Source organism: Corvus kubaryi, unplaced genomic scaffold, assembly GCF_017639235.1.
Source record: "Corvus kubaryi isolate FWS band 111438036 unplaced genomic scaffold, C.kubaryi_AGA036_p1.0 37391, whole genome shotgun sequence".
NCBI lineage: Eukaryota > Metazoa > Chordata > Aves > Passeriformes > Corvidae > Corvus > Corvus kubaryi.
The window spans coordinates 7,409,861-7,433,297 of NW_024581130.1; the positions used below are offsets into that span (position 1 = coordinate 7,409,861).

General features: G+C 47.1%; 1 protein-coding gene across 4 annotated transcripts in view; it reads right to left on the reverse strand.

Annotated features, from left to right (window-relative positions):
* ILDR2 (immunoglobulin like domain containing receptor 2) overlaps positions 1 to 18,477 on the reverse strand; it is a 39,441-nt gene extending 20,964 nt beyond the window's left edge. For 2 of the 4 annotated variants that reach the window (XM_042038112.1, XM_042038109.1), the window contains exons 1-3: positions 18,335 to 18,476; positions 9,303 to 9,635; positions 8,098 to 8,217 (exon numbers count right to left, since the gene is read on the reverse strand). In XM_042038112.1, the coding sequence (XP_041894046.1) occupies positions 8,098 to 8,217; positions 9,303 to 9,635; positions 18,335 to 18,380 (499 nt within the window). In that variant the 5' untranslated portion in view covers positions 18,381 to 18,476. Of the gene's footprint in view, positions 1 to 8,097; positions 8,218 to 9,302; positions 9,636 to 16,340; positions 16,701 to 18,334 lie in introns of those variants that run through there. The other 2 variants (XM_042038113.1, XM_042038111.1) reach the window with 2 other exon arrangements.
* Between the last annotated feature and the right edge of the window lie 4,960 nt (positions 18,478 to 23,437).

The following is a 23,437-nucleotide window of genomic DNA, read 5'->3' on the forward strand; positions in this document are numbered from 1 at the left end:
GCTCCTCTGTGGTATCCACAAGCAGCCAGTAGTTCCCTGCTCATGCAGCCTCACTTGGCTTGTCAGAGTATCTGCCTAGGGAATTTGCATCCCTGCCCTACCAACAGGACTCACACAGCCCTGGAGGCCCCAGAGCCCCCAGCAGGGATGCACAAAGCCTGGGAGGACCCAAGGCAGCAGCAAATCCCACCACAGCTCAGCCTGAACTCTGCCTGCCTTGCCAGCCCAGCTGACAGCCAGCAAGCACAATGCCCACCCCTGGACTGCCGTGGCCCCAGCAGCTTTCCACAGCTCGGGCCCCTCCCCACCCTGGGCTGGATTAATCCCCTGATAACCCTTCCCCACACCATTCCTTCAGGGAATCCAACAGGCTAAGGCTGCCCGCGGTTGCCGCAGCAACGGGAGGCTCCCGCCACTGTCCCTCATTGAAGGCGACTTTCTTCCCTCTGCCTTTCCTCCCTCTGCAGCTGCTGCCAGCAACAAGTGGAGCAAAACCCCGTCCTGCCAGCCAGCGGGCACAGGGACAGGGTGGCTCGCAGTTTTTTTCAAGGAAATTTTAAAGTGGAGGCTGGGGCTAGATAGCAGTTGGTGGGGAAGAAACAATTCAGTAAAACATCCTGCCAAGAGACCATCTGGCCACACCACCTCTGCACAGCAGCTCTGCCCACCTGAGAAAGGGCTGCAGGCACTCCAAGCCATGGCTGGGCACCACTGCTGAGTCACAGATCTGTGCCCCCACCCAACAAGAGCTTCATGTCCTCTGTGCAAGCTCTCACCACCAACGGGATAGAGGGAATAGACAATGGCCCCGTTTTCCAGGGTTGTCCCGGGTGACTGTGTCAGAGTTAGGAGCTTGTCCTCATTCTGCAGGGATCTGGGACACGTGCCATCCCTATTCCCATCATGCTGCTGAAGGGTTTTACCTGCCCATAGTGGCCTCTCACCAGGCACCTCACATGCCCCAGGCCCCAGCGAGCCTTGAAATGCAACGGAGCTCACAAGCTCCCCATCTGCATTGGCAGAGCACAGGAGGAGGAATGGGAGAGAAAAAGCTGAGGGAATGCAGAGCAGCTCCAAGAGATGCAGACACACAGCAGAGGCGAGCGAGGACAGGAGTTAATACACAGGAGGCAGGCAGGCGACAGAGCAGTGAGCAAATAGCAGCGGAGCAGGGAAGACCTGGAGTCAAGCACACAATTAGCAGAGAGTCTGCAGAGAAGAGACACAAAAATAATTAGGGTAAGTGGTGCAGCTGAAAAGAAATGGTGGCATGAATAAAGTAGGCGCAGGTGCAGTCAGAAACATGGCAATTGGGTAAATGTGGGAACATGGTAAATACTGGCAATTGCATAAATGCGATAAATATTGGGTAGCTATGGCAGTAACTGCTGAACTGTTTTCCTGTTTGAAGGCTGCTTCCGCAGCCCGACCTGCTGCGGTGGGATCACAGGACACAGCAACTACAGAGGGAATTATTTCCTTCTCAGTGGTGGAAAACTTTGCCAAGCCATGCCACAGCAAGAGGGCCCTGGCAAGGGACACTGCCCTGAGGAGAGGCTGGAAAGCATAGGAAAGGAAGTGTGGCCCTTGTAAATCAGATACTTTTCCAAGGCAGCTGCTGTGAGATTTATTGGGGGAGCATGGCTCTGCAATGATTTCCTCCGTGCTCCCTCTGCTCGGAGTAAACTTTATCCTTTCTTCCCATCCTTCTCTTCAATTGGACGGAGAAACAGCAGCAGCCCCTTTCGGAGATCAAAGTTTTAGCAGGCAACAAAGACCTCCAAGGAGGCTGTTGCCATGGCTACCTCAGTAACCGAGGTCTTTTAATCACACCAGTCTCCTTTGTGACCAGCGTGTGGCTGTCGCTGGCAAATAAGGAGGAAAAGAGGGGCAAAAAACCTTGGCAACAAGTAGCACTTCTAATCGGTGTGAAATAAATAACCAGGAGTAGGCTGGGCTAGGACGAGGGGACTGGAAGCAGGTTACAAAGGTGGCAGCACAGTGGTCTGAGGTTGTGCATCAACACTTCCCCAGGATTTTTAAGAGGAAGTGTGCCAATCACTTCCTTCACCTGCTAGCACTACCCACCTTTGGTCACAGCTCAAGGTCGGCAAGCCCTCTTCGTGGAGTTGCTCACATTTTCCCAGCTGAGATCTGGCCCAACACATCCCCAGCACAAGGCCACCAGCACAACTCTGCCAACTCCTGTGACCGAGCACTGGCTCAGATGCTACTGGCAGCTTTTCAGCAAATCAGAGCAAAATCCTAAAACCAACATCGTGTAAGGGAAAATTTTGCCAAGAACTTTTCAATCTCCAAAATCATGTCAAATTTTATAATACAGTCTCTCCTGGCATAGAAGAGACTCCAAACCTGGCTATATTTATACCAGTTATTGAGTCACTTGGCTGAGTAAGAACTGCCTTATTAGCATTGCACACCATACACACGTGTCCCAGTGGAGATTCATCCTCCCTGAAAGTCAACACATGTCTCTATTAGTGCATTAATTACTGTACAATATGCTGTGTGTACATGTATCTACATTCTTTACTTTACATCCTTTACTACTTTTACTATGGGTGTTAGGCTTCTTAAATTCTGCATTTAGACTGTATGGATACTGGCTGGTAATACAAACTACCAAAGATATGAGTTTATCAATGTTAAGTGCCAATGTTAATTTCTGGAGAGAAATTAACACAAACCTCAAGTGCTAATTGTTGTTATTTAAAGCAAAACAATGGGAGAAGCTTCCGTTTCTAAAAGATTCATTTGGGGAACTTCAGGCCTGTCAGACTGACCTTGGTGCTTGGGAAGGTTATGGAATAGATTATCTTGAGTGCGACCACACAGCACATGCAGGACAACCAGAGGATCAGCAGGATCCAGCATGGGTTTAGGAAAGCCAAGTCCTGCTTGACCAAGCTGATCTCCTTTACAACCAGGTGACCCAACTAGTGAATGAGGGAAAGACTGTGGATGTGTCTTCCTGGACTTAATAAAGCCTTTGAGAGCGTCTCCCACAGCATTTTCCTGGAGAAGCTGGCAGCGCTACAGGCTGGGGAAGAATGGCTGGAAAACTGCCTGATGAAAAAGGACCTGGGGGTGCTGGTCAAAAGCGCTGAACTTGAGCCAGGTGTGCCCAGGTGGCCAAGGAGGCCAATGGCATCCTGGCCTGGAGCAGGAATAGTGTGGCCAGCAGGAGCAGAGCAGTGATTGTCCCCCTGCACTCAGCACTGGCGAGGCCCCTCAAGTCCTGTGTTTATGTTTGGGCCCCTCACTCTGAGAAAGATGTTGAGGAGCTGGAGTGAGTCCAGAGAATGAAACAGAGCTGGGGAATGATCCAGAGCACAAGTCTGATGAGAAGTGACTGAGGGTGTTTAACCTGGAGAAAAGGAGGCTCAGAGGGGACCTCACCACTCTCTGCAACAGCCTTAAAGAAGGGTGTAGAAAGACGGGTCGACCTCTTCTCCCAGGGAAGAAGTGACAGGATGAGAGGAAATGGCCTCAAGCTGTGCCGGGGCAGTTTCAGGTTGGACATCAGGAAGAATTTCATCACTGAAAGGGTGGTTAAGCACTGGAATGGGCTGCCCAGGGAAGTGGTGGAGTCATCATCCCTGGAAGCTTTCAAGAAACAACTGGATGTGGCACTTGGTGCTATGGTTTAGTTGAGATGGTGGTCTTCAGTCCAAGGTTCAACTCAATGATCTTGAAGGTCTTCTCCAACCTTAATGATTCTATGATTAACTATAAAATAATATTTCACTGATACACAGTTTATGTAATATTAGCTGCCGAATTGGATGGAAAAGAAAGCAGGCAATAGCTGTCTAGCAAAGCACACGGATCACTAACCAAAGTGTCAAACCAACAACTGGGATTAGTGGAGTACTTTCTGACCTCTTCCAGAAACTTGACAGATCCTTGGGAACAGAGCCACTGTTTTGTGAGGCATGTCTAAGCTATGTAAAACCTAAGAATGCAAACATCACTGAGCTTGCACAGACCTATGTGTTCCAGGTCTCAGCTGTCCTGAGCTGTAGGTACAGGCACTGCTCCATAGCTATTCCAGCTTGGGAAGGAGCAGTGTAGCAGCTTCCATAGGTCCCTGCACCTGGTTAGCAAATTCTGGTTCTTGGGAAGGCTTTTTGGGTTGTATGCAATGCCATGCAATGAAGCTGGACTGCTTCCTGATGTGAGCTGGTGACGTGAAGCTAGGATGGGGTATCTGCTGACGCTGCCCTGTACTTCTGGTTTGAAGGTTACTCCAGGCACGCTGCATCCCTGCACTGGTACACGTGCAGCTCCCTTCAGAAGGACTGCAATGAATTACTTTACTGAAGCCCATTGACATTCTCATATAAAAAGCAATACACAGGGGCTACAAGTAACAATATGATTAATAGCACTGTCTGCGTTTCCAGAAGGAGGACATTAGCTGCCACCTACTATGACAGAAACGTAGACTTCCTTCAATTTAGGATTCAGCCTTTTAGATTCAATCACATTAAAAAGTTTAAAAAATAAAATGTATAAAGTTGCGAATGGATTCATTAGCCCAGCTGTAATGTCAGCAAAGGTTCTCCTCTTCTAATAAAACACATGAGTGCAGGGAGTGTCACTTGATTCCTGCTGTGGAATTGCTAAGCTTTGGACTAGTCTGCAGCAGAAGCAGAGTTCATACAGTTTCCAGCACGCTACATCCTGTTTGGAGATTCCAGATGCCATAAAAATGCACATGTATCACAGAATCACAGAATCATTTAGGTTGGAAAAACCTCTGAGATCATTGCGTCCAACCTGTGACCAAACACCACCTTGCCAACCAGACCATGGCATTGAGTGCCACATCCAGTCTGTCCTTAAACACCTCAGGGACAGGGACTTCGACACCTCCCTGGGCAGCCCATTCCAATGTTAAACCAACCCTTCTGGGAAGAAATTCCTTCTGATGTCCAACATGAACTCCCCTCCAGCACAGCTTGAGGATGACCCCCCACCTTGCTACCAACGTCCTTCAGGCAGTTGTTGAGAGCAATAAGGACTAAAGAATATTTTTTTAAATAGAATAAATGTGTAATAGTATTTTTTTAATCTAAATTCTCTCCTTACCCTTCAGGAGGTTCACTACCTGCCCATCTCCTGTGTTTCTGAGGCAGAGGTTGCTACCCCTCTTCCCTCACCTCCACTGATTCCCTTAGAGAGGGTTAAAGTCCCTGACTAAGCAAAAGATACTGGACAGTCTTTTCAGCAAAGTACATAATAAGTACGTGCTTAACATCAGGTATGCTTTACAAATCCTATCAGCTTTGCTGAGGACAAATGGATATAAATAAATGCTTAGATACTTTTCTGAAATAAGAGTGACATGAGGACAGCAAATGGGGTCTGATGCTACCCAGCAGCTCTGCGTGTCAACATGACACACCCAGGTAACAAAACCCAACATGCAATCCCATCATGACCCAGGATCCCTGGCTACTTAACAGTTTGCTGATAGTCTCAGTGATTGCTTTCCTAAGAAAAAAGGAAATACTGTAACTTGCCCAGGTTTTGGATTTTGCTCTAAGTCATGATAAAGTGCCTTTTGACCATCTTTTTTGTGGTGCAACTCATTGTATAAAAGCAGGACCCTCCACTTTTAGCTAACTAAACTTCCATTAATTTATTGATGCTATTAGTACAGTATCTACCATTTTTGTCTCTCAGTCCTTTCACGGTTTCAATGTGATATTAAACTGCCCTTTCATTCCAGCATTAATATGAAACCACTAGAAAGGATATTTTCTTATTTCCTTTTCTGTTCTGATTCCTCTGTCACCCCAATGATAACGTGAGTGGGTAGAACCTCTGCTCTATTCAAAATTCTAATTTATGCTTAAAGCATGCAGCAACCCCAAAAGAAGCAATGTGAATTGTATCTGAGAGACCACTGTCAGCAGGGAGCAAACAGCAATGTGCTCTGGGAATCGTGGCATCTCTTGCACACTGTCCCTCTGCTGCTCCAACCTCTATTAACAGGGAATCTGGGTTCCACCCAAAGAGCAGCAAAACAACAAACAAAACCCTTTTACCACGTGTCCCCTAGGATGGTGGAATTGCTACAATCTACATCTGTATTTAGTGTCTCCCTCCGAGCAGTGGGATGGAACAAAAAAATATCTCAGAATATGCAGAATATTAAGAAATGGTATTTTCATCACTGGCTGCTTCATCCTTTAGCCATCAATGGAGAGAGATAAACAAAAATGAAAAAAAACCAGCAAAGCAGAAGGAAAAGAATAAGGCAGAAAGGGGGAGAGAAGGAGGGAGGAAAACTGGTAGGTAACCCTGCAATTGCACCAAAAGCTGGAATGTTGCCTCTACCCAGGAAAAGCAATATACAGAAGCTGCCTAACAGCATGAGGCAGAAGTATGCCCACGACAAGTCTGCTTTCATGCTGCTGCCAAACTTGGCAGAGAGCTGCATAAAGTGCAAGGTCAGACCCAGAGGCCAAACACAAAAGCATATGTGGTCAAGGGTGATGCAGCCTAAGCTACACATGCCCCCCAACATATCCACAATGAACTGGGGGCAGAGACATCAAGCCAACTCCAGAGGAGGGGATTTCTATGTTTTCTCCCCACAGTCTTCTGTACACACTGAAAAACCAGATTCTTCCTGTTACCATGGCACTATTTCATCACTGGTGTCTGAGTACAGTTGTAGATACACAAGAGGAAGACACCAAATCCTAGACAGGAAGGTGAAGAAGGGACAAAAATTCAGCAACTCATCACTACACAACCACACACAGGACCTCAGGGGAGGATTTTAACAGCTACCACTGCCACCTGGCAGAGATAACCTCACCTGAACTCACACAGGTCAGTCCTGGGCCTGTCAGTAAATGGCAGATGATACACAGTCACACTGCGGATTTATACAGGCACGTGACACTGTTTTCTGGAGTGACCAGACTGACCTTCCACTTTCTGACCTTCCCCTCCAACTGTCCATTGCTTGACTGACATCCAAAGGGGTGAGGAGAGGCAATGGCACTGTGACAGTCACTCACCCATACAGCCTGGTTTACTTGGTGATGATAACTACAGCTGCAAGTATAAATATCAATTAAACTCTGACCTTAGGCAGGAGAGCAAGGGAACACTTGACAGATGTGTTTTATTGTACACCTCCACAGATCACCTACAGACTTTCAACCCAAGCTTTTTAATATTTCCATCACAGGATGCACAAATCTGTACACACAAGAACCATGGTAAGGTCTTAAGGTAAGTCGGAAAAAACTCGGCTTGCTCTCCTGGGGTATCTACGGCTGAAGTACTACAGCTGGCTCAAGGCATGTCAACAAAAGTCCCTGAAAGGCCCATTCCATTCTGCTTTTCTCCTCTAGCTGGTATGGCTGCTTTTCTGACCTTTACAGTGAGCTGTATCATGGAAGCCACCACTGAAAGCAAACCCTGCAAATAGGGAAGAAGCTGATCCTGCTCAGCACAGTGCTCAAGGGAGTTTAACAGAAACAGAGCCAAGCACACACACCACAGAGAGGGTAGGTCCTGTTAGTGGCAGCACCAGCTCAGACCTGATTAGGCTGACTGTGAAACTGCACCTCTAACTGGACAAGTGTTATTGGGCACACAAAAAAAATCTCCCAAACTGACACATTCAACACAGTGCTTCTTGGCATCCTCACAGGTCAGAAGAGTGGGATGAGGACTGCAAAAATCACACGATCTGATGTCTTCTGGGTGTCTGTCTCAAATGTTCATTTTGCTGCAAGTTTATTGTTTTATCCCTTAAAAACAAGGGTTCTGCCTTTCCACAGCCCTGCACTTTCTGCAGTCATTTACGCCTGTGTAACGTGTGAGCAGTGTGGGTGTAAACATTACTATTCTGGTTTGGTAGCATTTGCCACCCACTTTGCCTAGGTGTGAATGACTGCACAAGGTGCAAGGCAATGGTGACAGCGCTGCAGGCACTGTTTTACATAGCTCTTACACCCATAGTAATACAGTGCAGAGATGGAGAGAGAGCAGGAGGAGAGATGCATCAGGTATCTGCTGAAAAAGCAGCCTGACAAGAGGCCTCACCAAGCACAAGCAGCTCCACTGATTCTTCATTCTTGCCCTCTACATCATCTGGTGTGATAATAAGGCAGTAATAGAGGCCACTGTCTCCCCACATCAACTTCCCAATCTGCAGGTCTGCATCTGGAAGGCAAAAAAGAAAAGTCAGGCTTTCCCTCCAACACTTACAGGAAGGATGGAATGTTAAATGCACTGGGTCCATCTCTGTGTCCCAAATCAATTTCATTTCCTTATTAAGAAGAGGGGTTAGCCTTAGCCAGAATATGACAGTACTCAGGAAAAAACAACATGCTCAGGACTTCTGGCTGTAGGTGGGAAGACAGACAATGCTGCAGAGGCAGCTCACTCTGCAAGTGCCAAGAGCAGAAGGGGTCACTAATGTCTCTGTCCTTCCTGTCATCTAAGGCTGGGGTCCCAACACTATTCATGTCATGAAGAAAGGGCTTAGACAGTGTCTCCGCTACAGCACCTCAGTCATCTGCAAAGAGGCTACACAAAGGAAAACACTCCCTCTTGCTGAGGCTGATCACATGCTCTCCACACCAAGGAGTCTCCACTTCTGGCTAGGTGGTATCCCGAGTCAATCAGACACCTTGTACTTTTGAGGGACAAGGCCTCTCACACAGCCTTCCAGGCAAAAATGTTTAAGGAGCCTGCCATCCCTCATCTCCACCCAACCTGACTTCACCCCATGGAAATCTCTTCCTTTCACTCTGCTCAAGGCTGTGTGGGTTTAGGCTCATGACAGGGTAAGCCGGTGAAGTCCGGGGCTGAGCAAACATGAGGTGTAGGATAATCTTGGTATTTCAGAACAAGGAAAACATCAGTGGCATTTGCAAGGAAGAAAAATCTATCCTGCAAAGACTGAATTTGTATCTCTCTTGCTGCCATCCCCCTGCTAAGGAAAATCTATATACACGGCAATACGCAGAATTCAGGAATAAAAACCTTCTACTTCATGGAAAGGAAAAAAGGATACTGTACCTGAGTTGAAGACCTACATGCAGTCAATTGAAGGGAAGTGCCAAAGGAAATTACCTTTGGGTCTAGGGCTGGTTGGCTGAATCCTAAATGTCTGACAAACAACAGTTCTCTTCCCACAGCCTTTTCTAAGAGTCAGCTGAACAATTAGTGCCAGACTCCAGTATCCCAAATTGCTAAGGGTCCATTCCAGCCCCCACCAAGCATCACTGGGGTAGGAGACTTACCATGGACGATGCTGACATCTCTTTCCTTATAGAAGTCTCCTATGGTGATGGCAGATCCCTGCTTGGAGGCCACGACACGGACCGTCCTCCTGCTGTCCACACAGTCCAGGTAGGGATCCCAGTCCAGGTTCCTCTTGCTCATTGTTTGCAAACCAGAAGTCACCATACCCAGAGCTTCTCCCATCCGGTCCTGGCAGTAGGATTTGTACCTCCACTGTACCACAGCTGGTTGGGTGGAAGAAGTAGAGAAATGGCAGCGAAGCAAAGCGGGCTGAAACAACATGGCCACCTTCTTCTTCTCAGGCACAGTGACCTGCAACCCTTCCACCTCAGCTAGAAAACAAAAACATGAGTATCATATGCCATGGCACTGCTTGAAGAGGGAGCTACTGCATTTCATCATAGCATCATTCTCCCCACATAAATAGGTAAAACTGTCCATCCGTTCCAGGTGCTAGGGCGCAACACTCCTCAATGTACGTAAGCGCAGATGTTGGCAGCAGAAATAAGTTTGCTTTTTCATAGCTTACAGTCACAAAGAAAAACACAGCATGATGGGGCTGAAGGCTCAAATGTAGCATCCTCATGCTGTAGGAGACCTAACACAATGGTGTGATGATTCATGGCTTCTGGGGCAGGTTCAAACATAAGGAAGAGGTATTTTAGGGATGGCCGTGCTCCACTTGTACAGCAGGTCAGCAAGGGGCCAGATCCTGAGTTCATGACAACCCCACTGCAGAATAAGTCACCTCCCTCCCATTTCAGTGGCATCACACCTCCTCTTTAAAAGTCAGGCAACACACAGTGCCTGGACCAGCACATTCTGCACTGGTGCCTAGTTAGTGCTGCCTGCTCTGCCAAACCCTAGAGATGCACGAAGGAGTGGATCCAAATCACAGAGCTCTTCCCAGGGCTGGCAAGTAACACTGAGAGAAATTGCTCCATGTGGGAGGTGTGGAGAAAAATGGCCCAAACACTCAAGTTTTTCACATTCCCAGGGAGGAGAGGGATCTCAATACATAATGTTTATCTAGCAGCTGACAGGAGAGCTGTAGCCTGGACCTGATGCATTAAGGCTCCCGAGAAGATGCAGGGGACTGCTGCTACACCCTTGTGTAGCTGAGGGAGAGTCAGAATGTCAGCAGAGAGCACTTGGGAGAGTGAGGCACTCCATACACCCACAGGGACAGCCAAAACTCCCCCACATGCCCTTCATTGCTTCCCTCCTTGTGCTGCAGGCAGCAATGTCTGAGAGCACTCATCCAACACTGGAAAAAGGGAATCAGGCTCAGTATGGAAAATGTTGGTGTTATCACACACCTCGCGCAGAGCAGCACACAGGGAACAAGAGGAATTACAAGGAAACATTCAGGACAGCAAAGCAGAAGAGAAAGTTTACACAACATCTGGAGAAGGGAATGATGGACCTGAAGAAGCTTAGTGAGGAATGAAAAGACTGAGGACAAAGAAAGGCTTCCTGATATCAAGAAGCAATAGAAGAGAAGGGAAAATGCAAGAAAGAAGAAAACAGAGTAAGGATAAAGTATCAGAGCAAATACAAGAAAGAGAAGGATAAGCAGGATGACAATCATGGAAGCTTGCATTCAGCTGGAAGAAGCTGGAGAAGGTGTCTCAGCCCAGGTCAAAATAAGTACAAAGGGCTGCAGTCAGGTTGCAGGAGATTCAGAAATGATGTAGAGAGAAGAAGAAATGGAGTCAGCAAAAATAATCCACCCACTCCAGAACACAGAGATGAAAAGGAGATGGAAGTTGGCAAAAGAAAGTGAAATGACAGGAGATATCTTTAGAAGGGGGGGGGAAGGGGGGGAGGAAGGCACAGACTAAAGCACTGGAGCTTGAAGCAGACGGAGAGCAATAAATGCATCAACTGTGTAACAGCAGCAGGCATGAAGAGACAAGGTCAACCTGGAGACAGCTGCAGACCTGAAAAGCAAAAGCAAGAGGAGATTGCATGATCAGGATTCAAAACCAAAGGAAAGCGAAGAGGCTGGAAAAACAGTGAATATTAAATTCAACAAGTTATCACTGTCTGAACTATAAAGCATAATGAAGTCTATAAATCCCAGCTGGAGAGAAAAACACAGTATAGCTAGAACCTAGGGGAAAGCTTATTTCAGGTATGCAAGATGGTCACTGATACTAACAAAGAGTTACTGATCTAGGCAGGATTTGACCTTGGGGACTACTATGTGAAGGCTTGAAGAGCACAAGGGTGCTCTGGCATTTGCACAACAATGCCAGATTATGCATACAATGAATGCAGGACATAAGGCACATTGTACTTGCACAGGAGGTTATCAGGTCTGCCGGAAGTGCCCAGACCCAAATCCAAACACTGAAGTGTGGCTGTTCTCCAGAGTACCACCAAGCACAGCTGAGGTCTCCCACAGGACAGGAAGGGGAATGAAGCAGCTCCTGCACAGGCAAGGAGATTATTCAGGAAGTGGCAGCTGGGATGTTTCTGCCAAGCTTCTTTTACCCAGGGACCAAACACAGGGGCCATGTGGCACTAAGGGAATGCCACCACTTGCTTCTCAAGGTGAACCAAGTGGTGACGTCTTATCCTCTCCTCTCCAGAGATTTGTGCTTTCTGGGTTGCATCTGAATGCAAGAAACATGAAGAACCCCTTGAAAAACAAATGAGTCCATGTCAGACATGTGTCTGGCAACCCTGTGCCTGACCCCTCACAGTCTGAGGCCAAAGCCAGCATGTGCATGAGCTGATCAAGTGACTCATCACGTTACCTCAGCTCCAGGGATAAAACAGTGACACACTGAATATTTAAATCTTTCCCTTGTGAACCAAGTACGCTGCTTAGTAAACACAGTGCTCTCAGATAACCATGCACCACAGCCCTCCTTCCCTGTTAATGAGATTAATGAGTTTGGCAAGCCAGGGACTGCTTTAATAAATGATTAGCTGAGCTTTAGCAAATTCTCATCTGACTAACTTTCCCCACCCTACCCCCATGTGAACGCCTATATCAAGAAAAGAAAAGCAGCTTTTGGGAGAACGCAGGAATTATTTTCCTCCCCAAAAGCATTTTGGAGATGTGCAGAAAATTATCTGGCACCTTCTATATCCTATCTCAAGCTCTTTATTAACTTCTTAAGTATTATTTTCGGATTCTTTCCAGGAATAGCACTTAAGAGCAACACAGTGCCTCAGATTGAGAGACTGGAGCAGAGGAAACTTTAGATCTATTTAAGTCAAATTATATATAATTATATATGGCTGAACTGGGAAATTATACACCTGTTATTTCCTCTGCCAAAAAAGAATTATTGGAATTGATTCATGCAGTACGTCACTGCTATAACAGTGTCCACCAAAAAGGCCACCAGGATGCTTGACTGCCTGAAGACAAGATGGTGGCTCTACACTGATCAGTTATGTCCAAGCATGGGAATTATAGGACTTCCTCACCTTCAAGAAGAAACTGCTGACCTGAAAATGTAATGTAGCCAAGATAAGAAGAGCCTCAGACATATCAGAGTACAGAACTCTGGGTTGTTAATACATCAGAGAAAAAGGAACGAAATATGTGAAAAATTATGAGAAGCTTAGTGACAGCACCATGTTAGCTCTTTGTCTAGCTTAAGACAAACAGGACTAAAAAGAAACTGAATTGTGTTGTGCTATGTTTTGACTAATGCAGACAGAGCAAAATAAGCCCTTACTACAAAACCATCATGGAAATGCAATTCCTGCACTCTAGAGAAGGAACCTGTTCATTGTGAATGTTTCAGGTTTCACAAGAAAAAAATGTAGCTCCTGGGAGTCTCAAGACTATGTGACTATTTTGCTTTCCTCCCTTCTTGCTCTCCTAAACCCACAGAAAAAGGTCTGAAAATATTAATCAATTGCATCTTACAAACACATTTATCCTTACTCTTAGAAAATAAAAAGAACCCATGGTTTTGTGTGTCTGTACAAATATATATATACACACACACTCCCGGAGAAAGAGCTTAAAAATAATCACACTTCCGAAATATAATTGTATGGGGTTTGTCTGTTTCAATTGGCAATGTGCATTTGTCTCCTTTCTCTGATTCCTTTCCTGAACTATCCTCAGATTATGCATTCAAACTATGCAATCAACACTACACACAAGCTATCACTAATACATTTCACTGGTGATTAAAGAAAATTCCAGGAAGTGATTACAGAGGGGATATTTGTAAGGGCGGGTTTGAGCCTCGTGAGCCCGATCTTCATAACCGCCTTCCCTGAGCAAGAGAGGGAAGGCAACTGAGAGGTGATAACTGAGGCTCTTGCTTTGCCATTGACCTCCAGAGAAGGCTATGCCTCCCTGAGGTGAAATGAATCCCAGGAAGATTTAGCTTCACTACACAGCCTCTAGGAATAGAATCACACAATGGTTTCGACTGGAGGGGACCTTAAATATCAACCAGTCGGAATAAAACTGATCTGAAGCACCAAACCCTGGAAGTAACGGCAAAGCCAAATACTGTAGTTCAGTGGAACAGGTCTTTCTCTCCTTCTGGAATGCAAGAATTGAGTCCAAGAGAAGACAGCACACATTATTCTTCAGGTCACATGGGTCTCCCTCCCTATCTGTGCATACATCTCATCTCCTTCTCTGCAATTACCTGGCTCGCGCTACTGCTTGCCTGAGGTAGTACAGCTGATTCTATGAAACTACAAAAATTGCCTCCCCCATTTTCATGTACCTTTATTGACAGGAGTGGCAGTTGTGCACACAGGAGAATGGAAATCATTGGGTCCTGAACCAGGCACCTCAGGAAAGCTACTCCTAGACTTTACCTCAGGGCTTTGGCAGAAAAGCATCTGTTCACAGGTGAGAGACAGTGCCCTTAGGGTAGCTTATACCAATTCCCAACTAAAGTAAACTGTTGGGCAAAAGGATCATTGTTTTTGGCATCTTGGATACTATGCATCATTACAAAGTGTTCTTTCCTCCACTGCTGAATACTGGCACCCAGTTCCACCTCTCAAATACGGATCAAGCCTGAATCAGAAAGTGCAAGATCTGGGCTTTGAAACCAGAAAGTCAGAGATAATAAAGAGCTGCGTAAACAGATGAATGGAGAGCCAGTGGGATCACTGAGATTGTATTGTACAGGTTCTTGCCTACTCATGTTGGACTAAATCCAATCCATGCAATTTATCAGCAAAAGCCATCACCATCAGATCGTGTGGAGTGCCTTATGGGAAATTAATAGGATGTCTTGGTCTGGTTCCTATCAGACTTGTGTTCTTAGCAACGTGACCGCTAATTGTCAACTTTTTTGGAAGGAAGAAACCAATGCCTGAACAGGTCAGCTGCAGCTGAGGTAAAAGCATGGTTGTTTTTCACAGCTCCATGGCAAACCCCAGGAATTTCAGCTCTCAAACTGCTTAACCTGGAAAGGGAAAAACCCAAAGCAGCTGCAGAAAAGCGTGGCCTTGCACATCCAGCACTCAAAGGACAGAACCTCAAAAAAAAACCCTCCATGCAGGACAGCCCAGGCTGTGCAAAGTGACTGCAGTAGACATTGGACTATTTCTTGCTCTTCACCATTCTCTGTGGTGCTCTCCCCAGGCACCCCCTGCTCCTCACTTCATTCTCTTCACCAGCTTCCCTGTGCTCCTTACACTCCCTTTCACACATTCACAAAAGTCACCCTGGGTGCTCTCAGGTGAATTAGCTCTGGCCACCAGATCGAACCCACCCTTACTACTGTCTGAAAGCTGTTACAGTTGTCAGATGCCTCCTGATTTAGACTTGGTTCAGCATCCCAGAAATCATTCCCAGAAATATCACTCCTCAGAAGCCTGAGAACAAAGCAAAAGAAATGCGAAGAGTCTCTCCCAGCCTTGTAACACCAAGCTATAATACCTGTCCTTGGGATAGCATTGGGATTTCTACTCCTCACAGGCTTACTCAAGGTGACCTCACAGGAATAAAAAGTAAGAAAAACATGAGATTTCTGCCCAGTTACATTACACTTATGCTCTGTGAAGCCAGGCAAGGGAAGTCAGATGAACACTTTAAATCAAGACAAGTAAAAGAGTCCATCCATTTCCCTGCCTTCCCAAGAAGTGTGGTCAGCTGGCCAGAAACAGCAAAGCACAACTGTGCTCCAGCAGGCCCCCTCTGCCTGCCCTCCTGAACTGTGGCTGGGAAAGAACAGGTACAGCAACAGTATACAGGGACTGAGTGCTAAATTACTGGTGGAAAAGTACTTATCAGGACAAAAATATCCCATTTTAATGTGGACAGTCTTCTAATTGTAACTTTTCCAAGCTTAGTCCAAGTTGTGAGGCAGAAAAAATTTGCTCTGCTTGTTCTGTACTAAAACTGGAGTTCAGTCTCCAGTCCAGTACTTTTCTCTAGTTTTAAATGCATCAGAAATTACAGCATTAATAAGAAAACAGTAAACACGACCGGAGGATTCATTCCAGAATCAAGCTGCACTTGGTAATTTACAAGAACAGGCTTTAAACAGGGACTAAGGATACTTGGCAAATGGGATCTTCTTTTTATAGAATGAGAGCACAGCCCTACACATATCTTAACCCGTGTGACCTCACAGGAAGGAATAAAGAACAACCTGCTCTTCATCCATTTGCTGTTGTTATTAAAACATGAGCTTTAGGCACGTGGGAGAGCAGGACAGGAGGGGGAGAAGCCAAACCAAATCCATTGTACCTCACACAGGATTTTTTTCAAATTGCCATAAGAACTCACAGTGTGCAAAACCAAACAAAAGATAAATGCAAGAGCCAAAAATTAAAGACAAACAAAGGACAGAGAGGAATTACTGCTGGGAGGAAAGGGACTGAAAGTGCTGATTAGAAATTTCTCAACCCACCTCGAGGAGGGAGGAGGGGAGAGAAGGGAACGAGAGCCTTCTCTTTCGTGCTCCCTTTTGTCTCCCTGCTTCCTCCCCATCTTGCACTCTGTCTCCTGGCCCCTCCACCTCCCAGCCCCCACTTCTCTTTCCCAGACCGGAGTGTACCACTCTGGCTGGATTAGGGCTCCTTACCTTGATGCAGACCTTTCATTCCTTTGCACAGCCACTGGGGAGAGGAAAATCTTGAATCCACGTTTGCTAGCCCCCCTCTTCCTTTTCTGTGCACATACACACACTCACATACCTTTGCTTATTTACTTTCTCTCGGCTGTGAAAAAGGACATCAGCACCTGATTTACGGCTGGGCAGCAGCGGCTGGAGGGGAGCAGGCGAGCACTGACTGCCTCCATCCCTCAGCACACAGCTATGGATAACCTGTTGCCTGCCGGAAGCCTGTGCCTGCCAGCTCTCCACAGCACCAGCAGCACGCAGCCCTGTCTCAAAATCACAGGGCTAGAGGAAACTGGAAGGTCTTCCCACTGCAGCGGTACCTCTCTCTCTGCATTGACCCTGCATGCTCCAAACAGCACTCGCTGCCAGGAATCCTGAACTGCCCTCGGTGGAGGGAGAAAAGTGTCAACAGCCCGGTCTTTTAGCTTGATAAAAAAGTCCTGATTAGCCTGACATGTCCAGATAAAGAAGCTCTTCAAAAAGAGGGAGGAATGTAATGTCATGTTTAGCTACACCCTGTACTCCTTTACCGGCCTCTGGACGCTATTTATCAGCACACTACTATGGCTAGTAGGAAAGGAGGGGTAGCTGAGGGTGCGCTGGCACTCCAGACCAGCTCACTGAAGTGGGATACATTTGGAAGCAGCCAAATGGCAGGGAAGGAGGAAGGGAGAGAGGATGAGCTGGAAGCTGCTGAAGCCCCAGATGAGGCCGTGAAACCCTGGAAGGGAGCAGTAGGCAGGCACCGGTGTTGAAGATGACTCAGAGTGAAAACGCAAGGAAAGGGGTGGGTGGGTGGTGGGAGAGAGGTGTTATGACTAAAAGCCGAATTTACTGCTTGTGAATCCTAAATCTGAATAGGAAGAGGGAAGAGGCTGAGGTCTTTTTTGTGGGATACATTGGTGACAGGGGGAAATATATGCCACTTAACCCAAGTGTCTGTTTCTTCTTTCAGCCTGTAACCAGCCCGCCTGGCTAAGTCATCCTACTGCAGCTTTTCTTATAGCCTGCTGCTCCTGTGCCCGGCTGCTGCACCGGCTCACAGGAGGCAGATCTTGCCCCGGACCTGATAGGACTTTCTCCCCGGTTCCCGGCTGCCCCGCCGCTCACACCCTGCTGTAATCCCTACCCCCTCCTTTCCTCGCTGCCCAGCTCTCAGACCCAGCCCCTATTCAGTTTGTCCCCCTTGCCCTCTCCCCATCGCTGAGCCCTCTCTGTTCGCCTCTCCGGCTCCCCTCCCCCTGCCCTAGGGGGGGGGCTTGGCTTGCCCGACCTCTTCAGGAGCCGGCGGGGCAAGCGGTGGTCGGCGAGCTGGGCTGGGGGGGCAGTCCCGTCCTGCGCACACAAAGGCCTGGGCTCAACTGCACCGTCACGGGGAGGGCCCCCCTGGAATTCTGCCCCCCCTGGAAGCCGGGGCAGAGGCAGGTCAGCCCCCACCTCTCACACCTCTGTTGAGACGGCATGTGCGGTCAGGACACCGGGTAAAGGAGAAGTTCCTGCAATTGTTCCCGGCCCAGCTCGGCACGGGCGGGCGGGGGGAGCCGGGGGTTTGTCGCCATCCCTCCCCGCACCGCGGCCAAGGACACCCCGGCCCCCGGACGGGCTCCCCCTTGCCCGACACGAGCGCGCTCTCTCCCCGGCGGCGAGCGGGGGCCCAAGCGCCCCGCGGACCACGCGGAGAGAAGCGCCGGGGGCCCCTCGGACCTGCCCCGCGGCCCCGGCCGGGCAGGAGGCACCGGCTGCCCCCCCGTCCCCAGCCCTCTCCGCGAAGTCTCCGTAAACTGCACCGCGGGACGTGCCCGAGCAGCCCCCGGCCCCACGCCGGCTCCCTCCGCAGCATCTCCCCAAAACGTCCCCATTTTCGCCCTCAGGAAAGCCGTGAAGCCCGGCGGGCTGGGCACGGCACGGGGACGTCGGGGCCACCGGGACACCCGTGCCCCCGCCCGCGGCCCTACCTGCGAGCCACAGGAGGACGATCCATCCCAGGACGTGCCCATCCATCTTCCCAGTGGTCCAGGCGGCGCGGGGCGGCGGGAGAGGCGCGGGGGCGGCCCCGCTCGGGCAGCCGCCTCCCCGCAGAGCCGGCCGGGCTGGCGGAGCGGCCGCGCCGTGTGGCTCCGCTCCGCTCCTCCCCCGGGCCCGCTCCCCGAGGCCGCCCCCGCCGCTGTCCGGGCGCGGCGGCGGGGCTCGGGCGGGGGGCGGCGGCGGGAAGGGGGACGCGGCTTCCCGAAACTGCTTCGCTTTACGCCCCCCCTCCCCCCGGCAAAGGCGCGTTTCGGTTGCCTGGTGCCTCTCCTCAGCCTAAGGACACCCCGGCACGTTCCTCTGCAACTCCTTCAGCCCCCGGCATCCCCGCTTCTTAGCGGGGTTCTTACAACTTCTCTAGTAAGCGCTTAAAAATGTCCCCGATGATCATCTGTCCTCCCCAAATTAGCCAAGTGTATACCTTGGGAAATGAGCGTAGACGGTTCCTGTTCTAAATTTCCAGCATGGGCGCTGCAACTAGTTACTGGAATTTTAGATAAAGTGGGAGTATAATTTTAGGTGAGGAGGTGTTCTCTCTATTAACAATGGGCAGCCGAGTTGCGGGGTGTTAAGTTTTCGTGCCAACACCCCGAAGAGATGAGGATTTTTTTTGTTTGTGTTTGGTTTGTTGTGTGGTTTTTTTGTGAGAAAGGGGTCACATACAGCTAAAACCGACATTTTAGAATATGGATGTTGCTTGGAAATTAAATGGTCCTGGCCGCAGCAAGCCCACGTGGTTACACGTTAACTGTACTTAAAACTTTTAAAGTTTCTGTGAAAATAAGTCAGTGGAATTATTCATGGACCTAGAGCTGGCTAAAAAGCATTCTAGAGCTGGCTAAAACAGCATCGTGCATTCTTTTGTGGCTCAGCACCAGAGAGAAGCACCTTGCAAAATGGCACTCCCCATTCACAGCATCCAGCACAGCTTCCCTTTGAGTGTTGTTCATCCTCAGGCACTTCTCTTAAAGGGCTTGGCTTGTGTTTGTAACCGAAGCTGGGATGGTGCAGGTATCAGTGACCCACATGAGAGATGGGAGTAGTCTCCAACTTTGTCTCGTCTGGAATCTGCCAAAAACCATAAACGATTCTGATTTTTCGAAAGCAAAGCGCTTGGTGGGTCCTGCTGCTAAAGGCAGGGGGCACAGGGATGGCTGCAGTAAATCTGTACGAGCTGTTTACATTCTAGCAGGTGGTTTCCAGTTGCTTGTAGATTCCTCATAATTTTGCCTTTCAGACTGAACTTCTCTACAGGCAAGATAAGCTTTTCTTAAAAAGCGTGAATGAAAAAAAAGATCAATAATTTCTGAAGGAAAAAGCAAACCAGCATGTTTTCTGTGATAAAAGATGTGTTGAAACATCTTCGGTTGTTTTCAAACAGGTGTAGTCCCTCTGTTAGTACAGTTAAAATGGAATTAAGCAAGGAGACAATCCCTAGGCAGTTAATATGTTTTAAGTGTTTTATTTGGAGCTATTCAATGTTATTTAAAAATATTTTTCACATGGAAGTTTATTTTTATTCAGCATTGCTTTAAAAAAAAATACACACCCACCCCAATCAGTGTCCTGATGTTCCTCTGGCCTGATACATTATGAATTTAACTGTTTTGCAGTACTAGCTAACAGTTACTATTAAGAAGTAAGTCCCTGTTACACTAAATAATGGATATGTGCAGCAGCCCACAGTGATGTTCTCCTTCAGCACACTGATCTGACACCCCACAGCCTTCGTGCATACTTGCAGGTGGAAGACAAAGTAAAACTCCCTTTAGGGCCACAAATTTAGCCTCCAGCAATGTGTGGTTCCAGAAAATTCAGATGGAACTATAATACTTTACATCAGCTGAGGGCCTGCTTCACCATTGTTACCTATCTATAGGATATAATCCATGGAAGTTTGTATGGGCTGAACTAAGACTCCTAAAAGGTAAATACAAAGCTGTCTTTCTCCCCCTTACCATTTTTCCTGATAAACCTCAAAATTTCAAGTGAACTCCTGGTTCCTTGCCTTTTTGTAACTTAGCTGGCCAGGATTCTGATCCAGAGTTTCCTGAGACAATGTTGATAACATCTCATCTGTTTAACACTGGGAGCAGTACAATCCCTTATGCGTTACTATTGCTAGCTTCTACTGGGTTTTTTGTTGTTGTTGTTGTTGGATTTTTTTAATCTACTCCAGCTTTTGCAAATAAATTTGGCAAACATCACTTTTGCTAAACTTTTGACTCACGACAAAGGAAGGAAAGCTTTTCAATACAAGGAAGCACCATTGTTTCGCATGTAACGTTGGATTTACATCTGCTTTGAAATTCTCATAAACTTACTGTACGGTCCTTTCTCATTTAACAAGAGCTGTCATTTGTATATATCCACGTTAGATAGATGCCCAGGCCCTGAATAGATGTTCCAGATCTCTGTAGACCTTTGATCTCATGATTGCAACATCTGAGCTGGCTTAATAGTTAATGTTAGGATGTTGTCTTTCCTTTTAGCCCAAGACCGAAAGCTGCATGACTGCAGTTAGCCCCACTTCACCTTCAAACGGTGAGTAAATTCCTATGCAATTAGCCAGATGGCTTCAAGCCACAGCCCAGCTGGGATTCTCTGTCCTTTGAAAAACAACATACTGGTGGCCTTAAACCTCCATCTCCCTCGGTCAATTGACAACCTTGATACCGGATGAGCAAATTCCCAGTGTTTGCCCTGTGTAATTTAGTCCCGGGCGGAATCGGAGGAATACCACACTTCAGCAGTGTTTGATCTCACTGCTGATACCGCGACTCCACCTGAAGGAGTTCTCTAAGCGATGGGATCGTGAACAAATTCAGCTGAACAAGAGGGAAACAAACAAACAAACAAATTTTTACTCATGCTGTAGCAGCTGCTGGCTCTTTTCTCTCCTTGCCAAGTACTTAATTCCTCCCTCCCTCGTCTCATCTTCCAGTACCAATCTTTTGTGGTCATTTCCTCTGTTGATAAGCAGAGTCAGCTTTTTAAGTTACCACCACATGGAACGATTTATACCAGCACTTCAGTCAGAATGACCCATCTCGACAACACCCCTGAAAACCCACTCTGCTGCATGAAGATTTTCATGCCATTCAGCCCCCTGGATTTCCCTTGTAGAAATTTCCATAGAAACAGTGATTTCAACAGCTTTTCTGGGATGCCATGCTGGATTCAGCCATTAGACACTGCTCTCTTGATTTAGTACTGAGATCAGCACATCGCAGAACTTACTGGGTGACACAGCATCAGTTCATAGCGTTTAGTGAGTCTCTTCAGATAGCTACCGAGTAAAACTTTTCCTCATTTGCTGTGTTACCCTGGAATCTCTTATTAATCCTTGATAGCTTCACAGCAAGACACTGCTGAAATATGTGTACTCTCTGTATATGTTGGTTTTTTCCAAGCTGCCTGGCTACATTTGATAGCACAATAATAAGAGCTTTTATGTCCTATTAACATCAGGAGTGAGTGATGTGGATATATAAACTGCTTTTGTAGTTTTATACCCAGATGTTTGTACCAAGAAATAGAATATTTAGAATATTTAGAATGTTTAATGGAGAAATTTGGCTACAATGAACCTTCCGGTCTGTAATGTAAATTCAGCATTAGGAAGAACCCAAGAGAACAGCATCCTCCTATAGTATTTACTCCTCTGTGTAAATTTCCTATGCTGCTCATGACTCTTTTTTTAGACACCAAAAATCATAGCATGGCTTTGCTACACTTACAGAGTGAACCTGAAATTTTCATTTAAAACACTAATGGCATGTAAGCAATAATGTTTTGTGAAGTTATTATATAGGTACAAGATCACGAGTGAATCATCCCAGCTCACCATCTTTTGTGTGTCACAATAGGCAAAAATACACAATAGGACAAACCCTGCTTGCCTATCTACAGATAGCCTAGGAGATAACAAGCTGTTAAACCCTCTAAGGTTTTGGCTGTAGAGAAACTGTGGGCAGCACAAATACCTTCAGGGACTTGGAGTTCACAACCTGGACTTTTGTGACTGTCCAATCCAGCTTTCTTAATAAAATAGGCCACATCACTTTGCCACACTACATCGATTAGTTTGAGCTACAGCCCATATGTTACAAAAACGAATCATAGATTACTTTGGGTTGGAAGGGAGCTCACCCTGCCCCTAATTTAATCTAATTTCACATTCTAGTACTGCCAAGCCAGCAGGCAGGGCACTCTTAAGGCATTTCTGAAGAGGTAACACAGCAGGCTGTGATCAAAGCACCCTTAAGATCCTCTCTGGAAGTTCAACAGACTGTTAGCTTGCTATATTCTTATGCTAACTTCAGAACCGGAGAGAGCCTCCCAGGCCCAGCTGCTAAAAGCATAAAAGCAGGAGTACTACAGCATCATCATCCCTACTTAATATTTGTTTATCCTTCCAGGGAGCATACCAGCTGCTAGTATGACATAGCATCACATAGGAAGCCTCTCTTTGGTGGATATCCTGCTCTCTCACCTACCTTATTAAGTATTCCCTCAATCTTTGTATTTTTTGCAAGTAACTGTGATGACTGTATGTTTCCTAGAAAGGTACCAACAAGTATTTAGTAGTATGCAGCCAAGAAACAACCTAAGAAAGATCTTAATAAAAAGTGTGATTACAATTCCTTATTTAAAATTACATTTTGGGACATCTTAAGCCAATGCTTTAACCAGGGACTGGATGGTGTCTGTATCATAAATCTGTATCCTTGATTCAGTGTTGTGTGGTCGAGTCACGTGCTTCACGTGTCTGAATGTGTTACCTTTAGTAACCACACTTAGTATCTTTTTTTGATGCAATTACAAACCAATGTGACAGAACCGATTTGCTGCAAACCCACGTTGATTGGCATTAATTACGTTACTTTAATTAATTATTGAAGCAAATCCTGTGTCAGTGATTCTATTCTTTTGCCTGGGGTCCCTGTCACTCTGACGGGTCTGTAATTACTCAGGTCATCCTACTTAGGGCCAGATCCAAAACAAGACTTTGGAAAATTTTTGGTACCTAA